We start from the raw sequence: 12208 nt of genomic DNA on the forward strand, positions 1-12208 counted from the left end.
GCCTCCCAAAGTGCTGGGATTACAGGCGTGAGCCATAACTACAAACTTTTGAAGGAGGAAGTGGTATTGGTGTTTACAAATAAGAGGAGGATATGAAAAGCAACCTTCACTTTATACTTTATACTTAACATACTCTGAATTTTTCTAAGCATATATTACTGTGTTAAAATTTTTTTTTATAATAAAAACAAAAACATGTAACATTTCATGACATTTTGAAAAGAAACCTTAAAAAGTGCCAGTTAAACAACATGCCGGCCGGGCGCGGTGGCTCAAGCCTGTAATCCCAGCACTTTGGGAGGCCGAGACGGGCAGATCACGAGGTCAGGAGATCGAGACCATCCTGGCTAACACGGTGCAACCCCGTCTCTACTAAAAAAATACAAAAACTAGCCGGGCGAGGTGGCGGGCACCTGTAGTCCCAGCTACTTGGGAGGCTGAGGCAGGAGAATGGTGTGAACCCAGAGGCGGAGCTTGTACTGAGCTGAGATCCAGCCACGGCACTCCAGTCTGGGCAACAGAGTGAGACTCCGTCTCAAAAAAAAAAAAAAAAAAAACATGCCAAGGATCACTGTTTTCGTCTGACTCAGCATGTAGAAGTATTACTTCCCCATTCCCATTGAATTGCTTGTCTGTAGCATTTCTGCCTATCTCTCCTTAGATACTTGGATTTGTTTTCCATTAGCTGGCCTGGCTGTGTGATAAGCCAGTTGAAATCACAATTGCCTTTCTTTAGATTTTATCTTTAGACCTTGTGCACAGACTTCCTAAAGAGACCAGTCTTTGTTGGTGAGCTATCCAGTACTGAATTAAGGCAAGGAGGAAACATTAGACCCGTTACATAGAAACTGAAAAATGCAATTCCTTGTGTGTCTCCTAGAATAATGGAATAACTACCAATAATAATGATTATGAGTAATTTCAAGTGGGCAAAATGCTGGACTTTGGACCCTCCTGAATCCAAGCAAGTGTAACCGCCCAGTGGGTTCACCTTGCCTGCTGCCTAGACAGAACCGATTTATCAAGACAGGGGACTTGCAATGGAGAAAGAGTAATTCACACAGAGCCAGCTGTGCGGGAGACAGGAGTTTTATTATTACTCAAATCAGTATCTCCGAGCATTCAGGGATTAGAGTTTTTAAAGATAATTTGGCAGGTAGGGGCTTGGGAAGTAGGGAGTGCTGATTGGTCAGACTGGAGATGGAATCATAGGGGGTCAAAGTTAGGTTTTCTTAATGTTTTCTGTTTCTAGGTGTGATGGCAGAACTGATTGGGCCAGATTACTGGTCTGGGTGGTGTCAGCTGATCCATCAAGTGCAAGGTCTGCAAAATATCTCAAGCACTGACCTTAGGTCTCACCATAGTGACATCACCCCTGGGAGCAAATCGGGAGGTTCAGACTCTTGGAGCCAGAAGTTGCATGACCCCTGAATTGCAATTTTTTTTTTTGAGACGGAGTTTCTCTCTTGTTGCCCATGCTGGAGTGCAATGGCGCGATCTCAGCTCACTGCAACCTCCACCTCCCAGGTTCAAGGGACTCTCCTGTCTCAGCCTTCTGAGTAGCTGGGATTACAGGTGCACGCCACCACGCCAGGCTAATTTTTTGTATTTTTAGTAGAAATGGGGTTTCACCACCTTTCACTTTGGGAAATGTTTCCCAAAAGTGATTACAGGCATGAGCCACTGCGCCTGGCCCTAAATTGTAATTTCTAATCTTGTAGCTAGTTTGTTAGTCCTACAAAGGCAGACTGGTCCCCAGGCACGAAGGGGGTCTTTTCGGGAAAAAGCTGTTATCATTTTTGTTTCAGAGTCAAACCACAAGCTGAATTCCTTCCCAAAGTTAGTCTGACCTATGCCCGGGAATGAACAAGCACAGCTTAAAGGTTAGAAGCAAGATGGAGTTGGTTAGGTCTGATTTCACTGTTATAATTTCCTCAGTTATAACTTTGCAAAGGCGGTTTCACAGGGAGGAAATATTAGTACCTGTGTATAGAAACTGAAAAATGCAATTCCTTGTGCATCTGCTAGAATAATGGAATAATCACCAGCAATAATGGTTGTAAGTATTTTCCAGTGGGCAAAATGCTAGACTTTGGACCCTTCCTTAAAAATGACTTGAAAACATGTAGGGGCACTCCTGTTGGAGCCTCACACTGCAGAAGCCCTTAGACACCTGGGAGGAGCTGCGAGGGAGGCCCCCAGCTTCCTACCAGCCACTCCATAGAAGCCAGTCTTGTTAATAGCAGCTCCATAGGCAAGGGTGTTGGGATTCCTGCAGAAGGAGCATTCTTGGCTCTCATTCATTCATTCAACCAACACTAGATACCATGCACTGTACTATGTGCTGGGAATGCAATAGTGAAAAAGATTCACAGTTGCTGCTTTCATGAAGCTCAGAGTTTAGTGGGGAATAAAGACAACTAAACAAAGCAATTGCAATACGGAGTGACAAGAGCTGTAAGCAGGGAAGGAAAGAATGGTTTGGAGGCTTCCGGGAGAAAGTGACTTCTCAGCTAGTACAGAACACTCTTCTGCTCCAGGCGTTCCAAGACTTCTGCTCTGGGCCTTCGAGACAGATGCAGGAGGAGAAGGCCAACCAGTGGCCCCAGTAGCCATTCCTCACGTTATAGCCATTCCTCACGTTATAGCCATTGCTCACGTTATAGCCATTCTTCACGCTATAACCATACCCCTGGGTGCAGGGGTCTTATGTTCCCAACACCCTTGACTGAGCACATCTTCTCCCAGGAGCAGTGGGGAGATTTAGTGGTTTGATACTGTAGTATCATGAATATGGGCCTATGGTCCTGCTCCATAATGAACGAGATAGCCTTTAGGGGTTAGCCTGGGGCACTCGCCATCACCTCAATCTGTACAGTCTGAGCAACGTGAGAATCTAGTGGGGACTAACTGGGAGAGAAGAGGAATTAAACCAGGATTTTAGAACGACATGGAAGACAGAATGGTGATGTGAATGACCAAAACTTGACAACACGATTTGAAAGTATAAAGCTTTTTTTAATGGCAGAGAATATGGACATTCATGGAGATGGTCACACAAGGCAACACGCTGGCAGGCTGGCAGACAGAGGTAGAGCTTCTTAAGTTCCCTTCTCCTTGACTGTAGAGGTTCCTCTAACTACCCGCCAGTCTGCTCACCATGGACCAGCCACTGATGTAGACACCTCAATTATTCCTGAGTATTTGCTCTGAGACTGGATGAAGCTTAGGTCTGTTTACCAGGAGCATTTCTCTGCAGGCCCAGGTGTTAGGCCAGTACAATGTATGTTCCTGCAGGAACTAAGCTAACAGAACTTGACCCCATAGAGAAGCCTCTGGTCTGTAGTAGCACAGCATAATAGTTTCCTCTGTGATTGAATCCAGCATTGGCGTCAAGGGTCCCATGTGGTGGGAAGGGGTGCGGCAGGACAGCTGCACAGCAGACTATTTGTGGCAAACTTACATTTCCTAACAAGTGAGGTCCCAGCCAGCAGATAGGGGTCAGGGAGCAGGATCCAGCTAGAAGATGGGGACTGCAGAAGCTTCACCTAGGATCAAGTTTCCAGATAAAGCAACTGGGGTTCCAGGATTGGCTGCAGGAGAAAAAAATATGGTGAGACAGGTAACATCTACAACCAAGCCCCCCTCCCTCATTCCGCATGCCACTTACCCTTTAATGGCCTCCCCTGAAATTCCCAGAACATCCTTCTTACTTTTTAGAGACAGAGTCTCACTCTGTCACCCAGGCTGGAGTGCAGTGGTGCCATCAAAGCTAACTGTAACCTCGAACTCCTGTGCTTAAGTGATAACTCCTGCCTCAGCCTCCCAAGTAACTGAACTATAAGCATGAGCCACTATGCCCGGCCACGAGAACATCCTTCTGATTCCTCTATACAAACAGTTCTCAAAGTGGGATCCTTGGACCCTTGAAGATCTTCATGACCCATACAGGAGGTCTAAGGAGTCAAAACAAGGTTGGGTGTAGTGGCTCATGCCTGTAATCCCAGTACTTTGGGAGGCAGAGGTGCAAGGATCACTTGAGCCTGAAAGTGCAAGACCAACCTGGGCAATATAGCAAGACCCCATCTCTATTAAAGAAAAATCTATTTACAATATTAAAAAAGAATTCAAAACCATATTCTTAATAATAAAAAGATGTTAGTTTAGGTGGTTTGTGCCTGTAATCCCAGCAATTTGGGAGGTTGAGGCAGCAGGATCGCTTGAAGCCAAAAGTTCGAGACCACCATGGGCAATATAGCAAGACCTCATCTCTTTAAGAAATTAAAAAAACAAAAAACATAGCTGGGCATGGTGGTGTGTGCCTGTAGTCCTAACTACTAGGGTGGCAGAGGTGGAAAGATCGCTTGAGCCCAGCCAGGAGTTCAAGGCTGCAGTGAGCTACATGATTGTGCCACTGCACTCCAGCCTTAGAGAGAGAAAACCTGTCTCCTAGAAAAACAAACAAGATGTTATGTGCCTTTTTCACTGTGCTGACATTTGCTCTAATGGTACAGAAGCAAAAGCAATGGTGGGAGAAGCTGTTGGGGCCTTAGTACACACCAAAGAAGGAACACTAAACTGTACTGGCAAAATATTTTACAAACCTTTATAAATTATTTTATAAATTTTGTAAATTATTTTACAAAAATGCCAGTTGTACTTAAGAATGTCTCTGATAAAGCAGTTTAAAAAAACGTCAATTTTATTAAATTTTGACTCTTCCTATACATCTTTTCAAAATTCTGTGTGATTGGCTGGGTGTAGTGGCTCACACCTGTAGTCTCAGCACTTTGGGAGGCCAAGGCAGGCAGACCACGTGAGGTCAGCAGTTCGAGACCAGCCTGGCCAACATGGTGAAACCCTGTCTCTACTAAAAATACAAAAATTAGCCAGGCGTGGTCATGCATGCCTGTAATCTCAGCTACTCAGGAGGGTGAGGCAGGAGAATTGCTTGATCCTGGGAGGTAGAGGTTACAGTGAGCCAAGATCGCACCGCTGCACTCCAGCCTGAGCAAAGGAACGAGACTCTGCCTCAAAAAATAATAATGACAATAATAATAATAATGATAAAATTCTGTGTGATGGTGCGGCAAAGTGGCCAGCACCTATAATCTCAGCACTTCAGCAGACCTAGGTGGGAAGATTGCTTGAGACCAGGAATTCAAGACCAGCCTGGTTAACATAGCAAGACCCCATCTCTAGTGAAAAAAAAAAAAAAAAAAAAAAAAAGCCAGGGATAGTGGCACACACCTATAGTCCCAGCTTGAGCCGAAGGAGTTTGAGGCTGTTGTGAGCTATGATTGCACTGGTACATGCCAGCCTGGGTGACACAGTGAGACCATCTGTCAAAAAAAATAAATAAAATTCTGGGCTGGGCATGGTGGCTCACACCTGTAATCCCAGCACTTTGAGGTCAGGAGTTCAGAACCAGACTGGCCAACACGGCGAAACCCCATCTCTACTAAAAATATAAAAATTAGTCAGAGCCGTGGTGGGCACCTGTAATCCCAGCTACTCAGGAGGCTGAGGCAGGAGAATCACTTGAACTCGGGAGATGGAGGCTGCAGTGAGCAGAGATTGTGCCATTGCACTCTAGCCTGGGCGACGGAATAAGACTCTGTTTCAAAATAAATAAATAAATAAAATAAAATTCTGTATGGCGAAATGGAAAGCATGCCTACGGCGCTTCTGCTGTGTACTGAAGTATGATGATTATCTCAAGAAAAAGCACCTGGCCAGGAATGGTGGTTCACGCCTGTAATCCCAACACTTTGGGAGGCTAAGGCGGGTGGATCATGAGGTCAAGAGATCAAGACCATCCTGGCCAACGTGGTGAAACCCCGTCTCTACTAAAAATACAAAAATTAGCCAGGCCTGGTGGCATGCGCCTGTAGTCCCAGCTATTCGGGAGGCTGAGGCAAGAGAATGGCTTGAACCCAGGAGGCAGAGGTTGCAGTGAGCCGAGACTGTGCCACTGCACTCCAACATGGCAACAGAATGAGACTCCATCTCAAAAAGAAAAAAAAAAAGCGCACCTGTTGGGCAGTGAGCAGGCAAACCTGCCCCCAAAAATCTGAGGAAGCTGAGAAGCCAAGAAAGCAGCTGACATCCAGATGATCACAGCAGATAAGAAGAAAAAAAATAAAAAGAGGCTAACATGTCCCGTTTCTCAGAAAGTAACAGGGACAGGAGTCACAGTCTTGGGACATCACCCCCAAGACCCAGGGCCTAAGGGAAGGAATATACAGGACAAGTGAAGTCAATCTTTCAGGAAAAGGCAAGAACACTATGTGACTGCCTAAGGGCAGGACTTATGGGCAAGGTCATTTTGACCTATGGGCAGGATTTTCAGTAGGAACCACAACAAAAAAGTAGATAAAATAGAAATCTTAGAGGCATTCCCCAAACTAGGGTTAATCCCATGGCAGGCTGAGTATGGTGGCTCATGCCTGTAATCCCAGCACTTTGGGAGGCCGAGGCAGGTGCATCACTTGAGGTCAGGAGTTCGAGACCAACCTGGTCAACATGATGAAACCTCATCTCTACTAAAATACAAAAATTAGCTGGGCACAGTAGTGCACGCCTATAATCCCAGCTACTGGGGAGGCTGAGGCAGGAGAATTGCTTGAACCTGGGAGGTAGAGATTGCAGTGAGTCGATATGGCACCACTGCACTCCAGCCTAGGCAACAGAGTGAGACTCTGTCTAAAAAAGAAAAAAGAAGAAGTAAACATGGTAGATTAGCATCCAAGATGGAGCTGCATTGGCCCCTGTGCAGTTGTTTGAACTGCAAAGTGAACCTGCCACTTTTTTCATAGAACACTATTTTTACTTGAAAGAACAAGGTATCTACCACTATGATTTTAACAGCTTCCCAAAACTTAAAGGCTTTTCTGATGGATCAGTTTTGTTTGTTTGTTTGTTTGTGAGATGGAGTCTCACTATCACTCGGGCTGGAGTGCAGTGGCACGATCACAGCTCACTGCAGCCTCCGCCTCCCAGGTTCAAGGAATTCTGCCTCAGCTGGAATTACAGGCATGCGCCACCACGCCCAGCTAATTTTTGTATTTTAAGTAGAGACAGGTTTTCACCATATTAGCCAGGCTGGTCTTAAACTCATGACCTCAAGTGATCCACTTGCCTCTGCCTACCAAAGTGCTGGGGTTATAGGCGTGAGCCACCACACCCAGCCAGAATGTGAGTTTTTGATATTGCACAATGAAATGTGCCAACATTCTGCAAACTCAGTGAACTGATATTTTCCAAATGAGCAGTGCACGTTACAAACCATGCAGAGGCAAAAGATCCAACTATAAATAGATAAACCTGTGGGTTTTAACGTTCACTGATATGGTTTCAAATCCCACATTGCATTTAACCTTTAAGAAACTGCCACTTGTTGAATATTGATGTGGCGTCAGAGAATAGTATCTACAACAATCTGAAAAGACTGTTAAAATACTCCTTCCTTTTCCAACTACATACCTGTGTGAAGCTTAATTTTCTTTATATCCTTCTACCAAAACAACATATCACAACAGGATACAGATGGAGATATGAGAATCCAATTGTATTCTGTTAAGCTACACATGAAAGAAATATGTAAAGCTGATAAGCAGTGCTACTCTTCTCAGAATTTTTACTTGTTTTTGAAAATTTAATTTTTCTTTTTTTTTTTGAGGCGGAGTCTCGCTCTGCTGCCCAGGCTGGAGTGCAGTGGCCGGGTCTCAGCTCACTGCAAGCTCCGCCTCCTGGGTTTACGCCATTCTCCTGCCTCGGCCTCCCAAGCAGCTGGGACTACAGGCGCCCGCCACGTCGCCCGGCTAGTTTTTTGTATTTTTTAGTAGAGATGGGGTTTCACCATGTTAGCCAGGATGGTCTCGATCTCCTGACCTCGTGATCCGCCTGTCTCGGCCTCCCAAAGTGCTGGTATTACAGGCTTGAGCCACCGCGCCCGGCCAGAAAATTTAATTTTTCATAAATATATTAACTTGTATTGGATTTATTTTTAGTGAATTAATATATTTTTTAATTTTTCTCAGTTTTAATTTTTTTTTTTCTTTTTGAAAATATTTTCTTTTTAAATAATAGAGATGAGGTTTCACTATGTTGCCCAGGCTGGTCTCCAATTCCTGAGCTCAAGTGGTCCTCTCACCTCGGCCTCCCAAAGTGCTAGCATTACAGGTGTGAGCTACTGCACATAGCCCTTGGGTTTCATTTTTAATAAGTTAAAAACAAAATTTGTTAGACTCTTCAATAATTTTTGAGAGTATAAAGGGTCCTGAAACCAACAGGTTTGAGAACCACTTCCACATCACACCTGTTGTCAATGGTAGGGACTGGTTCACTAGATGCCTAATGGATGTATCTCAGCAGCAATGTGAAAAGAAAAGACTTTGAGTGATACTGGGTCAGGTGGAAGGTGTTAGCCACCAATGCTGTTCTTTCCCAGGTGTCTCTCATGCTCTGGAGGTTTCCTCACTCTGCCTTCTCATCAAAACATACCTGGCCCAGTGCAGTGGCTCACACCTGTAATCCCAGCACTTTGGGAGGCCGCAGCAGGCAGATCACTTGAGGTCAAGAGTTCAAGACCAGCCTGGCTAAATGGCGAAACCCCATCTCTACTAAAAATACAGAAACATTAGCTGGGCATGGTGACGCATGCCTGTAGTCCCAGCTACTCGGAAGGCTGAGGCAGGAGAATTGCTCGAACCCAGGAGGCAGAGGTTGCAGTGAGGCGAGATCACACAACTGCACTCCAGCCTGGGTGACAAATCAAGACTCTATCTCAAAAAACAAAAAAAGATACCTGTGCTGAGTCCTGACTCAGTCCCAAGTCCTTGGTGGACAAACTACCTCATGTCATACATTAATAAATATAAGGAAGGCTGGGCACGGCGGCTGATGCCTGTAATCCAAATGCTTTGGGAAGCTGAGGCAGGAGCATCACTTGAACCGAGGAGTTCAAGACCAGCTGGGGCAACATGGCAAGCCTCATCTCTGGAAATTAGCCGAGCGTGGTGGTGCACATCTGTGGTCCCAGATACGTGGGAGGCTGAGGAGGGAGGATCATTTGAGCTGGGGAGGTCAAGGCTGCAGTGAGCCATGATTGCACCACTGCACTCCAGTCTGGGTGACAGAGCAAGACCCTGTCTCAAGAAATAATAATAAAATAATAAAATATATATAAGGTATAAAATTTAATTTGACCGGTACTTACTGAGCACATTCTAGACATGCTGGCATTGTGGTGGAGATAAGGATACAATGATTAATTAGCTCTGGACCCTTCCCCCTAAGAGATTACAGTCTAGTAAGGGATCTGGCTGGAAAATGTCTCTAAAAATGAGATAAGGAAATAAAAGTAATATTTTTACATTTAAAGAAGATTTTTTAATACCTTTATATAAAAGCGTGAGTCCAGTGTGGATTTTTTTCATTAGTGAAGGAGAAAGAGTGGTTCAAATGCCCCTCCTTGGAGTCCCTAAAACCACACCAGCTGCGGGGATTCACCAATGCCCATCTTCTCTTCTTTCAGGCCAATGAACTTCCGGCAGAACTAACCAAAAATGAACGCATACTGCGTCTCCTGAGAAGTAAAGAAGGTCCTAGGAAGAGCTAACTTAGCTCCATATCTGACAGAAAGATAGAAGTTTAACCATATTGTCCAAAAAGAAATTGCATTTCAAGCAGTGTTGGAAATTCTTTTATGAAAAAAAATGCCCAGAATGCCCACCCTGTGGGTCCCTGACAAAGAAGAGCTACGCTCTGTGTGCCAAGTCAAGAACCCAACAGCTCAGGGGCCCTCTTGCCCCCTCACCATGGGCTTCTCGCGGTGTCCTGTAACTCAGCTCTGGGGCTGCCTGGCATGCTCGCAGATTCCACAGAAACTCATTTTCAATGATGCTAACTTGGGCCTCTCAGTTAAACTCTAAGGTGGACAGGGTTCTCAGTACTAAGCAAGGAGACAGAATGCTTTGTTCCTTTAAAAGACTGAAAAGCTGACCTTCAATGGATTGATGCACTTTTGCTTTTGTGTTAAATGTAGGTGTGCTAAAATATATAGAGCTATCATATTTTACCTACATATATATGTCATTCCAGTATAAAATGTTCTCCTCTACCCAAGAACCATAGCCATGCTTGTTATAAATCAATGAGGTGTCAACATATGTTATTAAAAAACCACTTCTGACATTCCATTGTGTGCTATTCAAAGATGGACTATTGAACTATAGAAAAGACAGACTGTGCATTTGTTCATTGATCCTCATCTTATTCCTGACATGTAAAAATCAATTTTACATAGAGTCAACATTGTAGGTAGGTTACGATACCAGTGGCAAATTTGGAAATTCAGAAAATTATAAACCACGAGAAATATATAGGCTTGTCTCTTTGGTCTTTTATTTTGGCTCTATTTTTGGGAATCTATTTCCTATGCCGTAAGTAAGTATACCTAACATGCTGTGGAATCTTCAGTTTCCAACACCGTGTTGCTTCATAGAATGACTTTGAGGTCCTTGGATAAAATGTGATATATACAAGTATAATATGTTGCTATTACTGTTGCAGGAGTATAAATAATAAAAGACTGTTATTAGCACTTAGTAAGTCTTCATCTATGCATGTTTTTGAGTTGACTGATTGCAAGAATGAAATCTGAGTTTTATTGAATTATTCCTTTGAAGAGGATCAAAACTTATATTCAATGCACTTTATAATTAATGGTGTCTAAATGCCTCAGTCAGTGCCTGACTGCACATACGAAAATAAAACCTTTCTGTAATTTACCAAAATAAACGCAATGGTATTTCTGCTATTTAAACACATCTTTAGTTTATGTCTTCATGTTCTGCTCTGGTTTTCAGTCAGTGTCTGTGTAAAGACATGTTTAGAGGAAAATGTTCTAATCCCAAAAGAATTTTTGTTTAACCAACTTTCAGTGTTACTAAAAGGATTATCTTTAATTCAGTAAATAATAGAATATAATCTTCAAAATTAGAAGGTATTCTCTTAAAATTTGTTACAATTAATGCAACAGTAATCAGCATATTTTGATAAATGTCTTAAGCAAATGAGCAACTCACAGGCCCCAGAGGTGCCTACAGCCTGACCAGCTATACAAAAAGCCTGCAGCCTGATTCTAGGATAAAATATTAGAAAGCTCTCTGTTGCTAAAACACCCAGATAGAAACATTGTGATGGCTGAAAAGCAGTGCTAATTTCCTCACTGACATTCTTTCATTCAGCAAATTTGTACAAATATACATTTTCTCCTGTGGGAATTTCAAAAAGCTATATTCATTTTGAAGAGGAAAATAAGATGGCCTTAAATGCTTTATATTTTCCCCTTAGTTAGCCCTTATGGCAAAAAAATAGTTGCTAATCACTGATACAAAGCAAAACATTATGGGTACTGGTAACAGAGTTCCAAAAGACAAAATGGGATGAATCACAAACTTACTGCTTCTCACTGAAACATGTCATTGGCCTATTACTTCAATAGTTTTAAGTGGGTAATGTTCTTGAAAAATATTAGAGCCATAAAACGGAACCCAGTAGCTTTAACAATATGGAGGCCTGCTTACTGTAGGTAAGAGGTGTCTAGCTTAAAAGGATCACATTTGATCTAGATGAGATTACCCATAGCAGGGAAGATGCTTAATCACCTGCCAAAGACTGTACGGAAAGGTCTTTTAGTTTAAACATTTGCACACGTGTAAATGATTATTCTGTGTTAATCTAATTGATAATTCAGTTAGCTCCGCATCCTAAGACTTAAAACTAGCAACTCCTATGCAAATCGTCTGCTTAACTGAACTACAAATGTTTTTCATTAATTCATTTCTCTGATGACATATTCCATGTTATATAATGATTCAAAATAAAGTTAGTATACTACCCCATTCGCCTTTGCTGCTTTTTTCTTTTTGTTTTTAATCACAAGTTATTGCTATGTGATTTTTAGTAGCATGGAATTTTAGGGTGAATAATTCAACTCTGCAAATACATTGATATTTGGGACCCTAAATGGATATTTAAACTTTATTTTAGTAATAGACCTGTGATTTCATTATTTCTGCTGTAGAGAATGTAATGATTCCAAAAAGTTTTCATTCAGAAAAGAATTTTTGGGACAGTTATTGAAGACACTGAAAATAGAAAATTTTCTGATTTGTATTATTTATGGTGCTCCTGGCTCTTC

The 12208-nt window shown here is 42.9% G+C and overlaps 1 protein-coding gene across 1 annotated transcript in view; it reads left to right on the forward strand.

Annotated features, from left to right (window-relative positions):
• Window positions 1-11909, forward strand: part of ANKRD29 (ankyrin repeat domain 29) — a 71834-nt gene extending 59925 nt beyond the window's left edge. The window contains exon 9 of the mRNA XM_023207508.1: window positions 9539-11909. Coding sequence (XP_023063276.1) covers window positions 9539-9622 — 84 coding nt within the window. The 3' untranslated portion in view covers window positions 9623-11909. The remainder of the gene's footprint in view (window positions 1-9538) is intronic.
• Window positions 11910-12208: the final 299 nt, after the last annotated feature.

The sequence above is a fragment of the Piliocolobus tephrosceles genome, chromosome 18 (genome assembly GCF_002776525.5).
Source record: "Piliocolobus tephrosceles isolate RC106 chromosome 18, ASM277652v3, whole genome shotgun sequence".
Taxonomy (NCBI): Eukaryota; Metazoa; Chordata; class Mammalia; order Primates; family Cercopithecidae; genus Piliocolobus; species Piliocolobus tephrosceles.